Source organism: Carlito syrichta, unplaced genomic scaffold (genome assembly GCF_000164805.1).
Source record: "Carlito syrichta isolate Samal-C Ts95f unplaced genomic scaffold, Tarsius_syrichta-2.0.1 Scaffold302291, whole genome shotgun sequence".
NCBI lineage: Eukaryota > Metazoa > Chordata > Mammalia > Primates > Tarsiidae > Carlito > Carlito syrichta.
The window spans coordinates 307,082-332,280 of NW_007246387.1; the positions used below are offsets into that span (position 1 = coordinate 307,082).

At 40.6% G+C, this 25,199-nt stretch overlaps 1 protein-coding gene across 1 annotated transcript in view; it reads right to left on the bottom strand.

The window, feature by feature from the left end:
* The window catches only part of LOC103258561 (netrin receptor DCC-like), a 183,420-nt gene extending 168,160 nt beyond the window's left edge, over positions 1 to 15,260 (bottom strand). Inside the window, exons 1-2 of the mRNA XM_021711432.1 lie at positions 15,140 to 15,260; positions 11,469 to 11,789 (exon numbers count right to left, since the gene is read on the bottom strand). Coding sequence (XP_021567107.1) covers positions 11,469 to 11,789; positions 15,140 to 15,260 — 442 coding nt within the window. The remainder of the gene's footprint in view (positions 1 to 11,468; positions 11,790 to 15,139) is intronic.
* Positions 15,261 to 25,199: the final 9,939 nt, after the last annotated feature.

Genomic DNA, 25,199 nt, shown 5'->3' on the forward strand with positions numbered 1-25,199 from the left:
TCAGGCAATCCACTCACCTCAGCCTCCCAATGTGCGGGATTACAGGCTGAGCCACTGAGCACGGCCTTAGGGAATCTTTAATACCACTGTAACTCTTCTTGGTTTTTCATAAAACTTCATTTACTGAGATTTTACTATGTTCCAAGTCTTCTGTTAAGCATTACCTGATAATTTTCACAATGACATTATAAAGTAGACTATCCCCTAGCTTCATGCTATAGATGAAAAAACTGGGCCCCGGACATTTCTATAGATGGCCCAAGTTTATAGAAAAGGTGAATGACTCGAGATGAGAGGTTCCAAAGTCCTAACTGGCTGGCTATGAAGCCCATCCCCCATCATGTTACACCACACCACAAACCAGCTTCTAAAGAATGTGTCCACCAGGGGAAGGAAGCTAAGACAGATGTAACATGTTTTGTGACTTTGTGAAGTCACTGAATGGTGAAGGAGTTGTATTTGTTAGGAGTATCATAGAGATACTGTGTAGTATGCGCCATGATATGACAGGGGCAAGCATCAATGATCATGAGCACACAGACTGAACTCTCTTCTATCTCAGGAAGCCAGTTAAAGATTCCTGAAGGTGGGCTGTAAGAACTGGATCCTGAATTTAAAAGATAGGCATTAGTATGATGTAAGATGAAGTAAGACACAGAGTGAAGTATGCAAAGACATGGGCACACCAGGACACACAGATTTAGCAAACTGCTGAAAAAAATGAAGGGACGAGTATGGATTTGGTTACAGACGAGGCCAGAGGTGCAGGAAGAGGTCAGACCCCCAACCCTGTGTTAGTTCATGGAGTGATATCTGCTAGAAAATTTCCTTCACAGAAAGCAGGAGGGACGCACAGCATACAGGAAGATTGTGTTAGTCCATTTGTGTTCCTGTGAAGGAGTCCCCGAGGCTGGGTAACTTTTAAGGAGAAATAGCTTTCTGTGGCTCATGGTTCTGCAGGCTGTACAAAAAGCATGGCGCTAACATCTGCTTCTGATGAGGGCCTCAAGCTCTCCACTCATGGCAGGAAGTGAATGAAACCAGCATATACAGAGATCCCATGGTGAGAGAGAAAGCACGAGGGGTGGGGAGGGTGTCAGGCTCTTTTTAACAACCGGCTCTCGTGGGTATTCAGAGTAAGAACTCACTTATTACCAAGGAAGTCACCAAGCCATGTATGAAGGATTCACCTCCGTGACCCAAACACCTTCCATGGCTCTGCCAGCAACAATGGGCGTCGAATTTCAACATGAGGTTTGGGAAGGTCAGATATCCAAAGTATAGCAAGAGCCCCAGGACACCAATGAGATACATTCCTCTTAGCTTGCTCTCTGTAAGAGTCTCTCTGGCAAATGCTTGTGGCTGTTCGCTAACAGCATCAACTCATCACTACTCTTATTGGAGTAGGTGATAGACTTCAACATATTTTCAAATTAAGGAGAAGCCAGCTCTATTTGCTCAGTCAATGGCAGTAAAACAAAATCCTGGCTTTTGACATTTAGGTCCAGGCTGACAAAATGTTTTGAATCTACCAGTATCCATTAAAATGCTCATACTCTTTAGCATGGCCAGGTATTCATCTTAGAGAAACTGTCAGGTATAGGCACAAAAGAATATACGCCAAATACAGGAATATTACTAATGCGATAGTGGAAAATTAGAAGCACATAAAATCGCTGTCAACATATGAATGGTAACACCATAAAATACTATGCAGGAATTAAAAAGTATGAGACCGATCTGTAAGAACAAATATAGAAAGATGCCCAAGATATAACATTAGGTGAAAAAACAAACCACAAGATAATATTTACAGGATAATTAGCTAACCTCATTCATATTTTTAAAGGGTAAGTGCTATGATGTACGAACTATTCTCAATAAAAACAAATAAATAAGTCCCAGATATATGCAATAGATATGTGAGGGTAGAGAGTGGCCTATAGGAAAATTTATTTTATCTGCAATTACTTCTTCCAAATCTAGGCGCCTCCTGCACTAGAACATAAATGGAAATTACCTTAGGGAAATAACCACAGTGGTCATTCCTGGAGTGACCAGTGTTCTGTGGGACTCAAGGGATGCCCCTGGAATCGTTGCCTGCATCAAAGAAATACTAATTATTTTTTATGTCATGTTTCAGCCTTTGGAGATGAATTCCCATGCAAAAAGGGATCACAAAAATCCAATCCAATAAAATCAACCAGCACTGAAATTTAATGCTGAGGCTATATAGGCTTTATTAATCTTTAACGCATTTTCTTAAAATAGGTTTCAAGTCGATGAAATGTTCCAGGAGAAATCTCAGTAAATGAACCTGATGAGCAACCTTTTTAAGGACGGTAAAGCCTCGGGGTTACAATAGAAAGCAATTTTTTGTAGAAAGCAATTTTTTAAAAATGTATTTAGAAGAACAATGATGGTAGAGAGATTATAAATCAAAAAGTAGACTGTATGACTGGGGTTCATCAATAGAATTAAGACATGGAGTTGTAGGGAGGGCCCTTTAAATAAAAAAGTGTGTAAGGGTGAGTGTCTGTTCTGCACTTCTGTCTAATTATCTCTGGGGGACCTAGGTTAAGATATACCCAATCATTTATAGAGACCACAATGAGAAATATGCAATGATAGAACACAGATTCTCTCCCACACTTATATATCCCACATGTACTGACACAGATCAGACCATTCAAAGTGCAATTCTTCTCTGACCCATGCCCATTCAGATTCTGAGTTAGGCATGCTGCTCTGAAAAACAGAACGTTAGGGACTTAACTGTCCTCTAGAAATTAGAACTCCATCACTTCCTATAGTCCAATTAGAGATTCCTGAGTTGCATTTAGAGATAAGTCCCAGTTAAGAACCTGTGATTCAACCTGTGTCCCAAAGAGCTGTTTCTCCGATGCCCTAGGGATTTTTGAAACCATCTTTTTAATAAAAAAAATGCTCTCTGATCTTTAGACCTAAGGCTTTGTCTTTTAATAGGAAACTTCCAAAGAACTTTGGGCTACAGCACTGGGAATCACAGGTGTGTGTGTGTGTGTGTGTGTGTGTGTGTGTGTGTGTGTGTGTGTGTGTGTGTCTGTGCGGTGTGGGTATATTCCCAGTATATCATTAAATAAGGAGATAAATTTAGGACCCACTCTGGCTATTTAAGAGCTATCTTAATTGTTGATATTTTCCTGTTGTTATTTTATGGCAAATTCACGATTCAAGGTCTAAAAACAGTTATTTGCCTCATTAAGAGTATGTGGCTCCTTGGATCCTGACAGCCTTCTGGATTTATTCTAACTCTCACTTCTACCAAATAATAGACATGTTTAACAACTATGGGAGAACTTACCAATAGATTAGACTGCCTACTATAGAATAATACTGCTGATGTAGATTATAATACAGATAGATTGTAAACATAAAATCAGACTATAGTAATAACTTCTTAGAAGGAGACGCATAATTGTGTCATAACAGAAACAGCTTAAGATGGTTAGGATACTATACACTGAGATTTTCCATAATTTCTTCTAGCAAACTTACTTGGTTTCCAGAACTCTCTCTAGATTTAAGTGTTTTTTTTAACTTTGCAGAAAAACTCTGTCTCTAATATAAATATTTTAACTCAAAGGTTTTACTATAATATTGTATTTAAATAATAAATTTTGCCATAAACATAAAAATATAATAGGAAAAAAATCAGTACCAAAAACTGGCTCATAAAAGTAAAAATGCTTTATTAAAGTCATCAGTCATGATTTCTTCAGAAATGTACAATTATGCTACATTATGTACTTAACGATGGGGTGTCGAACCTGCTACCTCAAAACATGGCCCTTTGAAGGTCACTCTCTGACCTTCTCTCACCTTTCTGTGTGAAAGCTATCCACAATACAATTATCTGACTCTCGGGTGATAGGTGTCCTGCCCCATAACTCGGGGAAAAGGAATACCAAACAGAGACACAGAAAAGAATCTGAACAAACAGGGTTTGCTGTTTCCCAAGTTTATTATCATTCGATTATACCCCTTTCTGTCTACATATTTCTCCACCACTCTACTTCGTTCATAAAACTTCGCATAAAAATACAGTTTTCCCTGGATCTTTGAGTCTTCATTTCTGAGAGTTCCTTGTTACATAAAACTTTGGTTGAATACATATGTTATGCTTTTTCTTTTTAATCTGTCTTTTGTTATGGGGTGTCAGCACAAGCTTGTGATGTGCAAGAAAAAGATATTGCTCTTTTGTCCCTACGTTACTGTGGTTTAAATCTTTGTTAGCCTGACATTTAACAAGAAAATTGAGTTTTTTTGTTTTCCAAAGAGGTTTTCTAAAATTTAAAGCTTTTGGTTACTATCCCTGAGTTATTTTAGATATTGCTCCATCATTTTCGTTGCGGTACTAGCAAACATCACACTGTGGATAGTTAAGAGGTGAATTAAAGAACAGTGCTCTTAAGATACTTATTAAATTTAGAGTGAATAATTAGCTATTTCAATTGTCACATGAATTGGAATTCATAACAAAGAACAGGGAATGGAAGGTTGGAAGATTTTTTTGAAATTATTTTGTTGATGTTTCTACTATAAAAAGCCCTGTCAAGTTCTCTGTTTTTATAATGTAGATGATGTCTTTCCACTCTGCATATGTTTCAGGAATAAATTTCTATTTTAATTCTATTGCAAAGTTAATTTACTTAAGGAGAAAGGCAGCTAAATCCCATTCTTTAAAATGCAATTATTTAAGTTGAAGGTGTAGGGGGGTATGTGAAAAAGTAGGGGAGTGGGAAATATTGGTGATTACTGTGGCCCAGTTTTACTTGGCAATAGCTTTAAAGGAAAATGATAAGATTAGCACACATAAGAGCGTGACTTAAACTAAACATTTATTTCTTCTGTTTTCCTGCTCTCTCTCTCATGGTTTAACCACAAAGTAATAGGAACATTTGGTTGAATGAAGGTCATTAAGACTTAAAAAGTCAGAAGAATTTATTTTCCTACACATCATCTGAAAATAAACAATACTCCTTTTGGTCTAAAATGAAAAGCTTTGCTCTGTAACTGAACTTTCCCAAACAGAATTCTGAGAGTGTTCAAGGGCCCTGGGCTACATTTTCCAAAATGCTTCACCGACAAAGTTGACCTTCTAGGCAAAATTCTTATATTTGCTCCTGGAGAGAGAAGGAATGTGAACATTTTTCTTGCTGTTTCCTTTATATAACATTTGAGTGACCCAAGGCAATGCGGTTTATTCTTTTTTCTCTTCAGACAGGCTTTTTTCTCCCCCTGCTTTCTTTTAAGTAAGAACATAAAGGTCAGGTTATCATTTCACAAAATGCTTCATTCTAGCTTCTCTCACTATAATATGCTTTCACTAATTATTACATAACTCATTTAAATGGTAGGCATTCTGGAAGAGAATTCACTGAAACAATTCCTCAAGTAACTAATTTTTTTAAAACACAGGGGAATTTTAATTATAATGCCTGTGTTATTTAAAAGCAGAGTGTGACAATTTGCATTTTGAAACATCTATTGTAATAGGAGAGAAAAAAACATGCCCCTGAATAAAATAACAACTCAAGTAAAAGCAATTTAGTTGGCCTTTTATTTTCTTGATTTTTCAAGAAGCAGAGAGAAAAATATGCAAGCTTGGCCTGAATTGTAAAACCACTTAGAAAGATAAGAGATAACCAAATTGTATTCCAAGAAGGACTATTATTTATGAGCTTATTTTTAAAAAATTATGTGTTCTTTGTTTTGCAGGACAGATTTATCATGTGTTATTATTGAATGTATAGCTATGATAGCAAAATCTTCTCATCTTAGAAGAAAACATCCAAAAACACTTTGTAGTGTTTTTCTACAAAGAATTGATCGTCAAAGGACTAAATGAATAAATAAAATCAATTTTCATTATTATTATTTTTACTATTATTATTGTTTCCCTTGGCTTATATTTTGGAGAGTTTCATGACTAAAACTAAATGACTGAATGGGACATTATTTACAGTGTCTTTAAACCTAGCCCTTAGCTTGAGAAGCAAAGAAATAAGGCAGTAAGCATGCATTCAGACTTTGACAATAAGAGTTTCAGTCTCTGCCCATAGAGCACCTACCTTCTTTCAGTCAGTTCTCTATCAGTCATTTGGGTTCCTATCTCACTGAGCTTTCTCCTGCATTCTAAGATAATGCATACAGAGATACTTTCCAGAGAGGAAAGTGCTATAAAAAGTCAGTCAGCAGTCTGAATACTAAGATGTAAATGCCCAAAAATTAACAAAAGGCAGGTCGACCTGGACACAAACACCCTAAAACGCGTACTGCAGTCAGTGTTGCCTCACCCTAGGAAGGCCCGTACCATTCCAACTCCAAAAAGTGTGTAAACACAGGCAAAGCTACCACCAGGTCTTCTCAGGACTGGCAGGGGAAGTGGATGGGCAAGGAGCTGTGCAGTGGGTAGCTGTCTGGGTGAGTGGGCAGGGGGCTGTGTTTGTCAGAGGAAATAAAACAGGATGAGGCGCTCATGATTATTCATGGGAGCGCTGCTGTTATCTGGTCTTCTTTCGCATCGAAATAAATTCTTCACCCCCAGGAGGGGACAGGTTCTGTTCAATTTCCAGTCTAGACCACTAACTCCCTGAATCAGCTTCAGGGAATCTTTCCAGATGAAAGGACATTAAGGAGCTTGAGAAGAATGTCTAGTATCTTTTCCTGAAATGATGGGAGGGGTGTTTGATCTAGAGTTCCTGGTCTGGTCAGTATGAACTTTATTGGCTGCATTGACATAACAGTAGATCAACTGGTCAAAAACGAATCTTTAGTCAGAGGGATTTTGGCACTCCCTGCCAAAAAACTACATGGATTCAACTTCTCGAAAACTCAATTCAGGCTTGCCCGTTTCTGTTCACAGATTGTAAGGGCAGATACCTGATACAAGATTACAGTATGTAGGGATTAGGATTTGTGGACTCTATTTCCTTACCCCGCTCAGTTGTTCTGTATCATCACACAAGAATATTGAAAGTTGCCCATTCCTAATAATAATTGTAATAACACAGTAATAACTATTGCTATGTCTACTTATATTATGGCTGGCTTTGAATAAGAATCTACTCTGTATTGGAGCTTTCTATTCCAGATGTTACTTAAAAGTCACCCTAGTCTTAGGAGGTAAGTTGCTATTTTATCTGTTGAACAAAAGAAAATTCAGAGGCTCAAAGAGCCGGCAACCTCTAGAGCAGAAAAGATGCACTTGGGCAGATGTACTTCACCTTGATGTTAATGGTTAGGAAAGGAACAAGGAAACAGTCCATGCCTTTTCTTTTCAAGTGGCATATGAATATGCCAACACAGTCTATTCTTAAATAGCAAAGTCTTCCACAGTTACTTCGTGTATAGACGATTGAGATGTAAGGCAAATGATCCCAACCCAGTTCGGCAAGAGTATTATTATATATGCACATATGTAGATAACTTTAATCAGATCAAGCCTATGGAGAAGGAGAGGCAGGGTCAGATGACAGCAGCTGAGAGCTCTTCATGACCTGCACAAAGCCCCGTGTTTTCATTGGTAGGGCCAATTCTTATGCCTAAACCTGGCAGGTGCTCCCCTAGGTTCAGAGTGGAGGGGGTGGTAGTAGAGCTTTACAGATAAATTAAGTCCAGCTATGCGTCTCTCCTCAAATTATTCTTAATCTAGAGGGTTAACCAGAAACATACACGGCCTGGAAAGACTGCAAGACTGCGGCATTTGAGATGAGAACTAATTGGATAGAATAAAATCCCCATGTTTCTTTCAGCCAGTACGATCAAGCTGCTTTCAAGTGGAGATTTAGCAGCCCAGTCACTCTTTACGGAGAGAACTCAAAATGATGGAAAATATCACGAGTCAGTAGCCTTTCACGTTACAGCTTTTGACAAAATGTGGGGTGGGATGGTATTCCCCCATTTATCTTTCTTACTGTCCTCTGCTCTCCAGCCAAGTGTGTACTCGGGGTTTAAAGAACACTTGAGGAGTTCCTAGAAAACAGATGAACAGTGCATGGCAAACGGTTGCGTGAAATGTGCTGACGGGGGAAAGACAGATTTCCTTTGCCTCAGTACTTTGTATCAAAAGACACTTTGAGAAAGCCCAAGGCGGCACAGGGGCATGATGCCAAATGGGCCTTCCACTGCGCCTGAGGTTACCGAGCAAACTTCTCCTTTCGTCCACGCAAAGCTGACTGTCACCTTCTAGCAGTGGCTGGTTTATGGACTGCTAATGCTTCAAAAATGAGATTCAATCAGGTCCGTGGTCTTTATTACAAGGAAGATATATGCCCCTTGTGAATTCCAGCGGTTGGGCAATCTTAACCGCAGCAGACATAACATTGATGTATTCTGTGTTGCCAAACAGAATGGTAAGTGTTTAAAATGCGGCGAACAGCCTTATGGCCTTGAAATGATACAATCTAATATTAGATTGTAACTCAGTGACTGGATCCGCGAGCCTAGCCTTGTCCAGACTACTAAAGCCCAGCCACTTTGTTTTAATGTTTCCCAGGGAAGGCCTCGTTCCTCATTTCACGGTGGAAAGAGAGAACATGTCCACGGGCATCGAGATTGCAGGACGCCCAGACGGCACCGGACCGGGCCATTTTTCCTGAACAGCGCCCAGGCGCTTTCTTTGGTCCCAAGGCATCCGAATGCCAGCCTGATGCGCTGCAGGCGGCAGAACTGCTCTGACCCTGGGGACCGCGGACGGGTGGGACCTGCGAGCTCGGAAGTTCTCCCAAGACAGAGCCGAGGGGCCCCCTCCCCTGCGCTGGGAGCCGTCCTGGAAAGCAGCCCCTTTGGCGCAGCGCTCGTTCCTGGCTCCTCGTTCTCAGTCGTGGGGGCCACCCGTCCTCGCTGCACTTCGTGCTCCTCAGTGCGTCTTCAGACCTCATCCCTCGAAGGGCCCAGGCGGCCCACAGCCTCGGTGTTCGAGATCGGGCTGTCCCTCCGCCGTCTCCTGGGCCGGGGGCTGTCCTGCACCCGCAAGCCCGTCTGTCATCCCTAAAGCAGGCAGGGGACCGAGGCGGGGTGGACCACCCTCCTCGATTTGCCTGGCCTCGAAGGGCTTCCCGGAACACGCAACCTTCAAGGGCTTCGGGCCGGGTTAGCCCAGGGCAACCCAGGATGACTGGCCACTCGACCGCTAGTGAGACCCTCCCCAGCTGGGACACCTCTGCCGAGGTAGAATCTTGGTGAAGGGACTACGGAAGAATCTGTCTTCGTCAGGGTGGGTTGCCGGGTGGCCTACACACAGCATTCGTTCATTCCTGGCCGCCTGTCTGGAGGCCGGAAGCCTGAGCACCAGCACCAGGGGTCTGGGGGGAGGGCCCTCCTCGCGTGTCCGACCATCGACTTCTCGTACCCTCTCGTGGTGAAGGGAGCCAGATTGCTCTCAGAGGGTGCTTTGGCCAGGGCGCTAATCGCAAATCCCCTCCCAGAGGCCCCCCGCCTAATGCAACTTGCAGTTGGGATTTCAACAAAGGCATTTTGGGAGGAAGAAACCCTCGGTCTTTGAGAGTTCTTAGAGGGGGAAAGAAGCCACGGAAGAGGGGTTGGAAGCTGGATCTGGGGTCTGATGGCAGAGCGATGAGATCTAATTCTCATGGCTTTATCTGACAAAGTCCCCGCTCTTGGATTTCAGCGTTCTGGAATAATCACCAGAAGACTGCATGGAGGGGTGGTGTTCCTGCCTCATCGTTATGCTTTTTGGTACTGCGGAAAATAAGTTTTTATTCTGATCCATCTTCCAGGATGCGACTAGACAAAATGGAACAGGGAAAGGAAACCTATATCAAATGATTAAGTAACAGCCTATTGGTTCATTTTTTTTTAAGCCGAGAACTAAAGATTAAGTTGAAATCAGCCCTGCAAATCTGTTTATACATATGTAGCTTAAATTTATTTCAAGAGGTATTCATTTGTCTTGCTTTATGATCTGTGCTAAAATTTAAAAAAATAAAAATCACAGCTCAGCTTTCAATTAAATCAGTACAGAAAAAAGTAAAAATCTGATTCTTCACCCTGGGGCCAAAATAAGTAATTATGAGCTGTCTTCTCACCAGAATAGTTGTACAGAAATATCAATATCATAAATTCTGGAATGTTCAATGCTGTTTCTTTATCAGGGTTCACATAAGAGCAACATATTCCAGTGAAAAGAAAAGCTGCTCATCTTATCACCCAGCTGTTGAGCCAACATACTACCAAGCATCAAGATATTTGGAAGCACTAGTGGAAATTTTTATTTCTCACTTCTGGTCTATATGTTGCAGGTCATGCCACTATAATTAAGATAAAATTCACTATTCCGAAAGCCAAACGAAAAATTGACTTTGCAGAACTCCAACATTTAATGAAGCTATAAAATGAAATCAAGAAATTATTTTTCTAATGTTTTTCTATTAATGAACAGTCATCCCTTAGATACAGTGGTAAATCAACTTGGGACAGCCTTACTTAAAAAAAAAAAAATCTCAGAATGTTATGTTGATGGTTTAGGTCCATCTACTGTTTTCTAAGCCAATTTAAGGAGAAAAGTCAGTCAAGATCATAAGGGAATAAACAAACCTTTTTACGTCTTTCCTTTTTAAAAACAAATGTATATTATGAGTGGGAATGTAGTCATTACGGAAACCAGTACAGAGGTTCATCAAAAAGTAAAACTAGAATTACCATATGATGTAACAAGCCTCTTCTGGGTATATGCTCAAAGGAATTAAAATCAGTGTGTTGAAGAAATCTCTACATCCCATGTTCCCTGCAGCATTATTCACAACAGCCAAGACGTATGTCAACCTACGTGCCCACCAGTCGATGAACAGAGAGAGATAATATAGGATATAAACACTATTCAGCCTTACAAAAGAAATAAACCTTTATTTGTGACAGCATGCATGGTCCTGGAGGATGTTAGTTTAAGTGAAATAAGCCAGGCACCGAAAGACAAATACTGTGTGATCTTACTTGCACGTAGAATCTAAAAAAGTCAAGCCCAAACAGATGGAGAGTAGAAGGGTAGTTGCTAGAGATTTGAGCAGGGAGGAGGATCGGAAATGTTGGTCACCAAAGTGTATAAAGTTTCAGTCAGGTGGGAAGGGTACGTCTTAGAGACCTATTGCACAGCGTGGTGACCAAAGTTAATAACTGAAAATATGCTTATCATTTTAATTATATTTTAAAACTGCCACAAGAGTAGATTTTACATGTTCTCCCAACAAACAAATGATAAGCATATGAGGTGCTATTAATCAGCTGGATATAATCATTCTATAAGGGATGCATATATCAAAACCTGACATTGTTTCCTATAAGTATATAATTATTTGTCAATTAAACAATGAAATGTAAATTGCTTTCGCAAATGCTATTTTCTCGCATCCAAAAGGGAATAAGAAGAGATTAAGAAGAAGGAAGCAGAGCCGGAAGACCCCACCTACCTGCTACGGCAACTTTCGCTGTCCGACTGACAATGGACCCAGCATCTCCTACAGATGCCTCACATTGGTAGAGTCCCTCATCTGGCTTATGGTGTCTGGAATGAAGTATGTTCTGTATGAACAGAGACCCATTGGAGAGCTGCTGCTTCCGGTCATCCGATCCCAAGACCAGGTGGATGCCATCCTTCTTCCACTTGATCGCCGGCACGCCCCGGTCAGACTCCGCAGAGCAGTCAAGGAGGACGTTTCCTCCCCGCATGGTGATGGCATCAGAAGGTTCTGAGAGGAAGCGCAGGGCTGTGAACGCTTTGATTTGGAAACCTGGAACGAGAGAGCACAGCAAATGCGTTCATGCGTCCGAAAACATCTCAGGCTTGAATTTCCTGCCTTTTTGTTACAAAGCTTTGCAAAAAGGTTGGGGGCCTTGGAAAGTATCCAAGAGTAAATGAAATTAAAACCCATGGCTCTTGTGTCAGTAAGTGAAGAAGTTCCCAGTGGAGGTCACCACAATCAAGGAAACAGTTGGCTCCAGAAGGATTATTAAGCGACATTAAGGATTCATTTAAATCCAGGCATGGCTATTACTACTTATCAGTTAGTTATTTTCCAAATAAAAAGAAATATTTTAAGAAACTTAAAAAAAATCTGCTCAGACATAGGATTATATATTTAAAAAAAAAAAACAACTCTGAACAGTGTGAGCAAAGTTTTTTAGAACCAAGCTCAGGTGGGTTTTAAAATGGGTAAATCCCACTTGAGAAAGCAAGTCAATGAAGTTATTGCCTAAAACCGCAAATCCCAGAAGTGTCTTAATTTTCATCCAAATGTTTCTCACTGGGCCTGGAAATTCAAATAAATACTATAGTTGAGTTTTTTTTTTTTTTATAAACATAAATAAACATAAAGAATCAACAGGAGGAAACAGAAAGTCAATTAAGAACCTTGAGGAGATGGAACAAGTGTAATTAGTTAAAGAAGGTTCTGTGAGGGGCTGGCAGTACAGCATTTGACAGAATACTCAGTTGTTGAATCAAAGACCTTGATGAGGTCTCAAGAAGGCACTGGGCTCACTCTTTGCTCAGAAAGGGGCATGCCTAAATCATTCAATCATTCAAGTCAAATCACTTTGCATTTCATTTTAAGCAATCTCTGGGGCTGGATTCTACAGTGTCCCTTGGTATCTTGTTTTTAATATTTAATCACTTTAAGAGTTTAACTGGATTTTCTTGCCACTGTTTGATCCCATATTCTCCTGAATGTGCTTCTGTGCTTGTGTGAAAAATGCAGAAGAGATGGACGTTTTCTTGTAAGAGCCTTTAATTCTTTTGGAACAGCATTTCATGTCTTAAAAGATACTCCCTAAATTATGTTTCAGCTTTCATTTTTCTCAGGATAGCAAGGTCACCTTCATTCGCTGTCTTAATTTTTTTCTGTAACGGGAAGCGTTCTAGTTGTACTTTGTAAAAACGTTTTGGTTTTCTATCATTTAACAGGCAGTCATCAATAAGGGTACTTGCACAATGAACAGTTGTATACCTAACCCTGAATTGTATCCCACAATTTCAAAATAAAAATTAAAAAAAAAAAAAAGGCAGGCATCTAGGTTGCATGTAATCAGTGCTATCCTAAAGGACTGGCCTAATAATGCAACGATGTCTGGCTCCGGGCGCTCCATTGTCCAGTGAAGGCAAGCAAAGCAGCTCCCTCCTGTTTCTCCCTGCTCTATCCGCCTTGCTTCTGCAAATTCAACTCTTCTCAACCTCACGTTTAAAGGCTGTTACCTCGCCCGGTGAATTGCGTCATTCATGTTGTACACTCATTCCATTCACCTTCACCACTTGCCCCCCAAAAGCATCTGAAACATTGCACTAGTTAGCAAAAATTGTGACATGGCAGTGAGCATTTGCATCTACTATGAAGGATGTTGATAAGGAGTGTGACACCAGCCTACTGTCCTCATTGTCAAAAAAGTTCCTTCTGCCTACAGGCTCTTTCTGTGTAGCCACCCTAATTACAGTACATGCCGTTTTAGAAGAAGCACATTGAGTTGAGAGTCTGGATATCTAGCTGTAGTCCTGACTTGATTACTTGAAGATCTGGGCCTCAGACAGGTCTCTTAAGCCCGCAGAACCTTAGAGTCCCTCATTTGCAAAACGAAGAAATTGAACTAGGTGATCTCTAAATGCAACATCTTGTTTGGAAACGTTTGGGACTAGAATGGGTTGAGAGCAACTATCAAATAAACCCTGCAGTAAGCACGCTGAAATGAAGGCTGATTTTGCTCTAAATACATGATCTCTTCCTTTACCAGAAAGAAACACAAGCTAGCAAACACCTGGTTTAAGAAACACTGAGGATGAAAAAGCTGAAAGAAGTTCTAATGTCCTTGACGGTCAAGATATTTCACTAGAATAATACCCACAATTTCCATACAAGTGGCATTAATAAGGTAGAAATAAATTTAGAATTCAAGGCCAGGGAACTATATTAAAAAGCATTTATTGTTTTTATTTGTTCTTCCTGAGGCCTGTATTTTAAGCACAACCTCATATTGAGCACCTTATTTATGTCACAGAACACATAATACATTTAACACAGCTGTTTATGACAGCGTGTTAATGAACACAAGTGCCCATTATCACAAATAAATAATCCACTGAGTCTGAAACGGGGAGGTTATGACAATCTTCAGTGCTGTGAGTGCGTAGCTTAGGAAAGTTAAATAGAGATTAACTTTTCTTTAACACGATTCCTCTGGCAAATGAGTTCACTGGCAATTTGAGGTTTTTTGTACTCTTTATAACAATTCTATTTGAATATGTGCTTCTGGAATCAAAGTATCTCACTGCTCTAAGTAACTTGCATTAGTTCCTTAGCTTTTAGAAAAGGTCGACCCAGGCAGACCAAGCCCTTTAAGAAATAATAGACCCATCTCCAACCGTCCTTTTTATCTGTTTTAGCCCATGTTGGTCACAGGCCTTCTCAACTCTCTTGTGGGGCGTTTCACACAGAACTAAGAAATGCCCCACCAATAATTTACATTGATTTCAATGCAGGTTCCTCTCCACCCTTCCTCTTAGAATACTAGTTCCTTTCTGAGATATTTTGCCCCCGGTATATCGTATATTAATACGAACTAATTTTATGAAATTGTTTCATCCAAAATCAATTTGAAATCACGACACCGATTAATGTATGAAGAGAGGAAGATAAAAATATGACAAAACTGAATAAGACAAAAAATAACTTTGAAGCTTATAGCTCAAAACGTGGTCTGGAATTCAGGCACTAGGTTCTCCTGGGAACTGGGTGGAAGAGGTGATAGGAATGCCAAGAAAATGCATTTGAGAGTCAGAGGGAAGCTGCCTACTTGCAACACTGCAAGGAGTTTTGCATTAAAATAAAAATGGCTGAGATTTCACCTAAGAGAAAGCCTAATAGCGAAGGTTGTTTCATTCGGTTTTATTTTTAAGTTGCTTAGTGGTCACTCTCTTGAACCTTCACACAGTTACGTTTCCCAGCCTGTTTCATAAAGGAAACAGTCCTTTTGGCCCTGCTATGAAATGACTTAAGGCAATTATATTTTGGAGATATAGACTTGAAAGTACCCAAATCCTGTCCATTAAAAAACTTGTACAACTGAGTCTGACATTTGTCTCTAGCTCTCTCACCCTCCAAATGTTGGCTTGAGAAGATTTCTAAATCTTTTTGGCTAAAATGTAGGCATAAAGCCGTATGTGCATTCAACTCAAGGCTAGTTTTTCTTATTTGAGTCGGTCTGCGGAAAGTCATTGTCGGAGCGTCACGGGAGCTCCTTCCTCTTCCCCTCATCCCCTTCCTTCTCCTTCTCTTTTTGCTCCTTTTCTCCATTTTCTTCTGTCATCAGTAACTAGTAAGCAGACACCATGTTTTCTAAGGAGTGACCCAAGGAGAAGTTTTATCATCTATTTGTTTTAGTTTTGTCAGAAGTAAATAAGCATCAGAATAATACCGCCAAGGACATTGCAAGTTTGTATTCATTATCTAAAAATAGAAAAGCTTCTTAATATATCTTAAAATTCATCAAAATTATCTGATAGTAAGAAAGTTTTTGTAAATTTATGCCCCTTTGTGCTTGCTCTCCTTACTATCTTCTTGTTAATTCAAAGTCCATTCAATCACAGAGGCAGACAAATTTAAAATGGGGTTTTTAAGGTACGACATTTTATCTACAATATCAAACATTGTTAAGTGTGAAAAATAATTCCCCACAGAGGCAGAAATCTCTTTCCAGGTCCAAAATGTAAAAGCTTCTGGTTAAGGCAATAGAAGCTAAAAATGAAATTTATGAAAAATAACATAAGGTGAAAAAAAAAAAAGCTCTTGAAAGATTTTGAGATTAGAAAATGTCATACAAATCCCCATAGAACTTGCTATGCATAATTTTTTTTCTCTTTCAAATTACACACAATTTCACATTGGGATGCTTGGAGTTTCTGATGATCCCTGAATCCTCATCATCAGAAAACCATATCACCTTCGTGTCTTTCTAGAAATGTATGCAACCACATTTACTTTTTCTGTTAAGATAAAGAGATCTGCACTGAAGGAAATGAAAATAAATCTGTGGACGACCCAATCCACTTTTAACACATCAACACCAATTACATGTGCAACTGTAAGTCTGGTCTTCAGCCCTGGAGATAGCTTATAATACTTTTGAGGCTATGCTCTAAAGAAGGGGGTTAAAAAAAAAAACACAAACAAACAAACATGAATTACCAGAATCCCTAACCAGATGTGACCTTTCCTGGCTTTAGGAAACTGGAATGTCCTAACCTTCTGAAACTATGGTTCTCGAAGAGCAACGTCTTCTGGGAACCTGCTGGAAATGAATGGTCTCAAGGGATACAATGGTCACTAGAGGCCGGGAAGAGACACAGGGAAAGAGTATAGGTCGAAGTTGGTTAGGGGATACAAAACTGCAGTAGATGAGAGGAATACGTTCTAGTATTCTATAGCACTGTGAGGTGACTACGGTGAAAAAGAATTTACCGTAAATACTTTCAAACAGCTAGAAGAGAGGATTTTGAATGTTCACAATACAAATAAATGTTTGAGGTGATGGAGATGCTAATGACTCCAATTTGATCATGACACATTGTATACATATATCAAAATATCGCTCACCACCCCATAAATGTGTACAGTTATTGTCAATAAAAAATAAAGAAATGCACAATCGCACGTCATGCCTCATATCAACCGAATCAGCCACTAAGGAAGCTAAGCCCAGGAACCTATTAGATGCTTTCCAGGGAAATCTCATGTGAACCAAAGCTTGAGAACTCTGCTCCAAAACATCGGGTGGCCTCAATTAGAGCAAGGGGCCTCTGTATTTCTTAGCCTTCTTGTCATCATTTTTTCACATTGGGGTTTTGTGCAGTTTTGATTGATTCTTTTTCTAAGTACGGAGATGCAGTTATGGGGAAGAGCTTTGAAGGCAAATAATCAAGCATCTCTAACAACACGTATTTTATGAATCCTTATTATATATTTCTCTTTGAAAAGCTGAAAAACAGTGAAGAAAGAATGCTACTTTTTGCAGTATCTAGTCTTTCCTCTATTGTAGCCTGCACTCTGTTTGGGCCCCCACTGGCCTGACTCCACTAAGCAAAATAAAAATCCCACGGTAAGTTGGACATTTAGAATGCTCCTTGGAATATTCTTGGTTCTTCACACAAGGAACTTTAAGATTTCTTCTGAACTGCCACAATAGCTAAAATCCTCTCCCCAGTGAAGTTTTGGTCAATATAGTATTCTTCATAGCACTGTCTTTTTAAAATTACATTTCAGCTTTGCAGTACAATTATACCTCTTAAAATCTCGGCGCTCTAGACACTCATCTGGCTGACCTACCCCTCAGTCTCTAGGGGCAAAACCACAAGGGACCTTTACTGTGTCGCAGCATGAGGATGCAACCTCTAGACTTCTGTTAACACAAGACTGACTTCAGCGAGTGCAGAGAGACAAAAAACCAGCACTAATGACCACTGGGGTTTCTCTCAAGCACTTATGTTTTTTTCCCCCACTTTGATAAGACATAGTAAAGTTAATTTTCAGAAGATGTGTTCATATCTTTAAAAGCTTATGTTCATTCCAGTCATTGCCAGAAACTAACATATTTTGAAACTGTTTAACTTTAAGACACACTTTTATTACTTGCAAATGCAAATCAGAAATGAATTAGGTTTTGTGAAATGTATTCCTGCATCTAAATAAAGCAAAGAAAGACTGACCAGGAATGAAAATAGGTGTATTTTACTATGGGAATTTATTAAGGATCATTAAAATGTAGGGAAGCTATGGATGAAAATGTAAATGAAAAATTTAAAAGGAACATCAAAGATTCTCCCTCATTAGAGTTACTCAGTTTAGCAAACAAAAAATAAGGGTGCAGGTTATATGTGAATGTCATATAAAGAACAAATAATATTTTCATACAAACACGTCCTAAATCCTTACACCAAATAAATATTGCATAAGATCCACTTATACTAAAATCGTATTTATTATTTGCCCCAAATCCAAATTTTCCTGGGCTTCTTAGATTTTATCTGGCAAGCCCATCACTCATAAGATTCCTTTTTTTAGACCCTGGCAAAAGTAAGTACACAATAAATAAATTCATACTACCCCACTCAGGGTCACACTTCTAGAGAAGAGTGAACTCTTGGAACGCCACCGTGATTGAATCAAGAGAAGTGACTTTAGTGTCGGGACATTCACTGACCTAGTGCAACACCACCAAATATCCACGCCCAAATGGCGCTGGGCTCGATTTGCTCCCGACACCGTGATTCTTTTCCCTTCCCTTTAAGCCAGCAAACAAAATTAGGAAAGGTAAATGCAAGATGTGGAGTTCAAGAAGCAGCTGAAATCTTTTCATGAGCCCACACAGAGGCTCCACAGCAGACATTCTGAGCACCTGGCATCTTCCACAAAGCAGAGAAAGCTTTGCAGAGATCTGAGGCTTTCAAAGGGCAAGAAATGTGTGCCCCGGGCAACTGTCAGAGTGTCCTCCGGCTACATCCAAGGGGAAAGAATGATAAGGGCCAAGTTAGAGTGGGGGAGTCACTTCCTTATTCCTTTGCAGCTCCAAGAGTTAAATCGCTTGATTTTGCTGTGTGATGCCAGACAAATTGCCGTGCAGTTTTTTTCAGCTGAACAGGTAACACATTCGGACATTTAGGTTATCATTCCTCAGGCCTCATGCAAACTTAACACTTAAAAGAGAAACTTTGATGTGTTGCTTAATCTGCCCTGGGTTTAAAACTGTCCCCCTCTCCGTTTGGTAAAATATAAACTAGCTTTCTCTTCCCTTGTGTTTCTCATCAGTCTTTCTCAGTGTAGGGAAAGGGATGGCATTTTATGAATGCAGAGCTGTCAATTAGAGCATTAAGAAGGGTTCTTGGAAGGATTTAGAAAAATTTCAATGGGGACTCAGTGCATGGGATCATCTCTCTCTTGATGGCAGCCAAGTGGGCAAGCCTTACAGAGGCCACTCACTGTGCAGTGACTGATCAACTTGGAACCTTATTGTTGCTCAAGTTACCCATGTTTACTGTGCACAGACAAGAAATATGAGTATAAAACCATACATCATAATCACAGCTCTTAAGCCTGCTTACCCAGTGATAACAACCCTTAAAGTTTGTGTGCATTTCTCTCCAAGAAACTATTCATTTCTTTATTAATAACAGTTTGCTTTATTATCCACATGGTTGTGACCCTTCTTGACAACCAAATTTGATTCTTGTTATTGCAAGGATCCTTCTATACCCATTTTTAATTGGATGGTTTTCCATTAGGTTTTCTCAAAAAGGAACTGATTTGTGCTGCATCTCATAGTTTTTGCTTCTATTTGGAAGATGTTGTGGTTTTTAGTGGCAAATTTACTGGCATATTTTGTCAGTAAGCTTGTTGAACCTGAAATGTTATTTTAGATAAGGTCAAGGGTGGGGGGGTGCACTGAAAAATGCAAGCGCTGGGCTCGGTGGTTCAGCCTGTAATCCTGCGCTTTGGGAGGCTGAGATGAGTGGATTGCCTGAGCCCGCAGGGTCGAGACCCGCCCAGGCAACTTGGCAAGACCTCATCTCTACAATAAATCAAAAAATGAGCCGGGCGTGGTAGCACGCGCCTGTAGTTCCAGCTACTTGGAAGGCTGAGGTGGAAGGATCGCCGGAGCCCAGCAGGTCGAGGCTGCGATGGCCGGGAGCGGCCACTGCACTCCAGGCTGGCCAACAGAGTGAGACTTCAACTCAAAAAAAAAAAAAAAAAAAAAGAAAGAAAAATGCAAGCGAAATAATGCACTTCAGAATACTCTTTTGTTTTTATTGTAATAGTTAAGCATGGCGAAGATCTTAAAAATACCCCCATGCCATCCATTCACCTCATATTTATTGAGCACCTACTGTGTCTGTCAATGTTCAAGGCTGAGGATGCAGCAGTAAAACAAACAGCTCGATAGTCCCTATACTTCCAGGTCTTCTATCTAGTAGGAGGGGATAGACGGTAAACAACGAACTGAGCAAATATGCACAGTGTCAGAAGAAACTAAATGCTATAAAGGAAAGCAGAGCGGGAAAGTCAATAGAGTTGTGGGATAATGGAGAAGGCGTCTCTGAGATGGGTCAGAGCAGAGATCTAGAAGTTGTGAGGAAGGAAGGATGCTGTCTTAATCTGCTTAGGCTGCCATCACAAAATACTGTAGACGGAGTGTCTTAAAAAGTAGATGCATTTCTCCTCATTCTAGAGACCGGGAAATCCAGGATCAAGGGATCGACAAAGTAGGTTTCATTCTGAGGCCGCTTATCTTGACTGGTTGGTTGCCACCCTCCCACTGAGTGCTCATGGGACATCATCTTCGTTCATGAGGAGAAAAGAGCTCTGATGTGTCTTCCTCATCTTATAAAGAGACTAATCCCATCACTTGGAACTCACTTTTATGACCTCATCTAACCCTCGTTATCTCCCAAACGTGCCATCTCTTGATACCCTCACACTGAGGCTTAGGGCTCCAACGTATGAATTCTGAGGGATCACAAGCACTCAGCTCATTGCAGACAGGAGCAGATATCTAGGGGCAGAGGATGCTAAGTTTCTGAGGTAGGAGAGTGACTAGCCTATCCCAGGAATAACTGGGAAGCCTGTGACTGGGTCAGATTGAGCAAGAGAGTGTTTTCTAGGAGACAGGGTCCGAGAGGTCACAGTGAGTTTGAGCAGTACCTTCTAAGCAAGCAAAAGAACTTTGCTTGAACTCTGACAAAGATGGAAAGCCAGTGAAGGATTTTGATCAGGAGAATGAAAAAGTCTCATTTACTTTAAGAGTAGCAGTTCTTAAAAAGGGAGCCATTTTGCACCCCCACCCCCACGGGACATTTGGCCGTGTCTGGAGACATTTCTGGTTGTCACAACCGGAGGGGGCATCGATGGGGTAGAAGCCAGGGGTGTGATGGCACGTCCTACAGAGCTTGGGATGGATCTTCACAAGAATGAATTATTCGGCCCAAAACATCAATAGCACCAAGGTTGCAAAACCGTGTTTAAAAGATGTGATCTGGTTGCTGTGTTGAGAAAAGAGGCCATTGGATGAAGCAGGAAAACCAGCTGGGAAGCTACTTCCATAGTCTAAGTGAGAGATGATAAGAATTGGCCCAAAATATTGCAGTGGAGGTGGTAAGAAACAGTCATATTCGGGACCCATTTCAAAGGTAAAGTCAGTGGGATTTTTGAGAGATTAGATGTGGGTTATTCAAAAGAAAAAAGAGCCCCCGATGACTACAAGTAGATTAACAGAGTAATTTATGTAATTTATATGGGGGAAAAAAGCCAATGTCAATTGCAAAAGAAAGCTTCCAGCACAAGGGGTCAGGAGACCTCAGTTCTTTGTCTGATCTGCCTCTCATTAGCCTTCTGAGTGTGGGCTACACCGGTGGGAATCAACTTGCTCATTAATAAAACAAGGAGGTTGGACTACGTAACTTCTAGGCATCTTCAACTCTAACATTACAAAGGTCTATGAGCTAACACCTATTAGCGTTGCTACTTAACCATAAAAACTACCCTCAAGTTTAGGAGGAAATTTATCTTATGAAGAGATTTGCTGTAATCACTCCATGATCAGTTTATCACAGACTGAAAGGAGACCACAAAGAGTGCAGTTACTGAAGGTACCAAGAGACCAACAACCTACCTCATTATCCATAAAATAGAGTTTAATCTTTTCTCTTGAAGATAAAAGACTGCAGAGGTCACTCTACAGACAAAGCATAGGCTGCTTTATTATGATTCATGAGAAATGAAGTATTCATCTTGTGGAAACTTCTATTACAAATACGAGGGATTAATTCCATAAAGGTCTGACAAGTCCAGGGGGAAAATCTTAAAATTCAGCCAACCTCATGGTTGACACTGTGGCATAAAGTCTGAGGTGGGAACTCATACTGATAAAACGTTTGTATTATAAAAAGTCCAATTTTCTCAAAATGTAGGCAAAACAGTGGTTTTCATTAAAATGCTGTCATTCATTTTGTAGTGATATTTGCTGTATCTTGTCTCAGCAGAATGGTGATATTTTCCTGCTAAGTCCATGAATGACATCGAGAAGGAAAATCCACAATGATAACAGAAACATTGGTTTTGTAACTGAGAGTCAATGAGCTTTAAACCGCTCAGGAGGTCAGTGTTTATCAAAGAACCCTCCCGAATAACTTGTTTTATTTGGTGGTGACTTAGGTTCAGTGGAAGATGCCTTAGGGAGCAAGAATGAAGTCCATTTAGAGGGTCAGAACCATAAAGGGACTAATGCAGTCTAAATGTGCTTCACAGACAAAATATTCATGATCTATGCAAGTTTCATGGATAAAGGACCCATTCATGTGTCTTCACCTGAAAGAAACTAACAGGTGAAGAAAACATGCATGTCTCTTATTTTAAAGGGCTTTATGCACACAGGATTTAGTTTCTGTGACTTCTAAAAACTTCTGTGACTTCTAAAAACAGTGTTTAACAGTCTTTCTTAGAATCCAGTGGTTAGTACCTTGGACCCACCATACTCATAGTCAGGGGCTGGTGCTGAAGTCATTCACTTGGCTTCTGACATGGCGTGACTTTCAATCACTTACAGCTAGTTAAAATTCTAAATCAAACAAGGAACACAAATTCTCATCAAGTTCCCATTTGACAAAATGAAAAAGGTAGATGTGAGTCTGTGCGGAGATAGTCTTCACTGTCCAGTGACAGACTCAGCTCTTAGAGGTGATAGTCATTTATTGTCCTTCTCTGGTGGCTCTGATCTTCTTATCACAGATCATAGTTTTTGAGAATTTATTTCTCATTATCCTGCAGACTTCAAGGGAGTAGAAGTGAATCATATCTAGTTATCTCACACAGCCCCTGGTAGTCCTTACCTATCTCAGAGGCATTTAATAAATATCTGTTGAATAAGCAAATGCATATCGACAAAAACATGAATAATTTGGAGAAATTATCTAAATCAGTGAGAGAAAATTCTAACACAGGTGAAAAAAATGGAACCTAATTCTACAAGGTTGGCTATGCATGGCTGAAATTAACTCAAGATAGTCGTGCACTGCTCAAGGATATTTTGGTTAATGACAGACCGCCTATGTGACAGCGGTCTCACAAGATTATAATGGAACCAGAAAGTTCCTCTTGCCTAGTGGTATCATAGCCATGTCAATATTGTAGTGCAACACACTGGGTAGTTTTTGTGGTGTGTTTGTGGTGATGCTGGTATAAACAAACTTCCTGAGCTGCCAGTCTTACAAAAGCATAGAAGTACAATTATGAACAGACATATACTTGATGAGAGATGACTATGTTACTGGTTTATGTATTTACTCTACTACACTTTGCATTGCTATTTTGCGTGTACTCCTGTTTCTAAGGAAAAAAGGGAACTGTAAAACAGCCTCAGGCATATCCTTCAAGAGATATTCCAGAAGGAGGCATTGTTTTCTTAGGAGATGACAGCTCCATGTGAGTTATTGCCACTGAAGACCTTCCAGGGAACAAGATGTGGAGGCGGAAGACAGTGGCGCTGATGACCTTGACCCTGTGAAGGCTGAGGCTCAGGGGTATGTTTGTGTCTTCATTGTTAACAAAAACGTTTAAAAAGTAAACAACGAATTATTATTTTTTAAAATAGAAAAAGGCTTATAGGGGGACATAAAAGAAGGGGGGAAAATCTTAAAGAAATATCTTTGTACGTGCGGATATTTTAAGCTGTTATTACAAAAGAGTCAAAGATTTAAAAATTTAAAGGCTTATAAAGTAAAAGGCTACAGTAAGCTGAAGTTAATTTATTATTGAAGAAAGAAAATTTTAAGGTAAATCGAGTGTAGTTTAAGTGTCCAGTGTTTATAAAGTCTGTGGTAGTGTGTGAACAGTAATGGTCTAGGGCTTCATATTCCCTTGCCACTCACTGACTCACCCAAGGTAACTTCCAGGCCTGCCAGCTCCACTCGTGGTATGTGCCCTATCCAGGCGCACCATTTTTTACTTTTCATACAGAATCTCCACTGTGCCTTTTCTATGTTTTCATACATGAATACTAGTGTTCCGGTAGCCTGCAGTCGTCAGGCAGTCACCTTCCCAGGTTTGCAGCCTAGGAGTCACAAGCTGCACCCACAGCCTAGGGGTGTGGTGGCTACACCTCTAGGTTTGTGTAAGTACACTCTATGACGTTGACGCGGTGACAAAATTGCCTGACACATTTCTCAGGTCGCATCTGTGTCACCAAGCAAGGCATGGCGGTATTACAGTCCAGAAAAGCAAAGACGATCAGTACCAACGCGGACACCGTTTCTTTGCATATTCTGGGGCCGTGGTAGGCCAACGTGTTCTATAAAGGGTCAGAGAGTAGACCGCGTTTGGCTTTGCGGGCCAAGAGGCAACATGGAGACCAGTGCAGGATCCTTGCATCACCCTTGGAAGAATGTATAAACCATCGCGACGGAAAAGACCGAGAGCCAAACCTGGCCCTCCTCTGGGCTGCTAGCCCCCGTCCTGAGACCATGATGCTGATTCAAAGCAAGCGTGATCAAAGCTGAGAGCTGCCGTCTTCTGTCAAGCTCTCCCCAGCGCTTCGTTCCTTTTGGTCATGGATTTACCACACACAAGAGCTTTACCAGGAATGTGTGCTCGCTCGGCTGTGCCCACAGGTGAAGTTCTTCATTCTAGGCTTTCATCCATTCGCACAGGCTATTAAGCACCACCAAAGGCCTATCCACTCTCCAGCTTCCTTGTTCCCTCCAGCCGCTTCCAGTTTGGGGCCACAGATCCTTATTCCATGGCCTCCCTCCTGGACCCCTCCCGGTCACCTCTGGGTATGTCCACTCCGGTCAATGCCCCTGCTGTTTGCTGTACCTATGCCAGAGACTTCACAGCCAGACCGGTCCCAGAATTCTGCGAAAAATGTATTCTAATTACTTTTGATATACAAAACACATGTAGTTTTCATAGGATCCCTTCCTAGAAAAGCCCCAAAGGATGTGAAAATGGTCTGATGTACTGTGCTCTTTATCCGGCAGGAAAAAAGTATTCAGGATAAAGAAGAAAGCAATTTCTTTCGCCTTCTTATTGACATTAAGGCAGCATAGTCCAGTCCACTCTGCCAAGACACAGCAGGATTTTTCGCTGGCTTTAAAAAGATGTCTGAGTGACCTG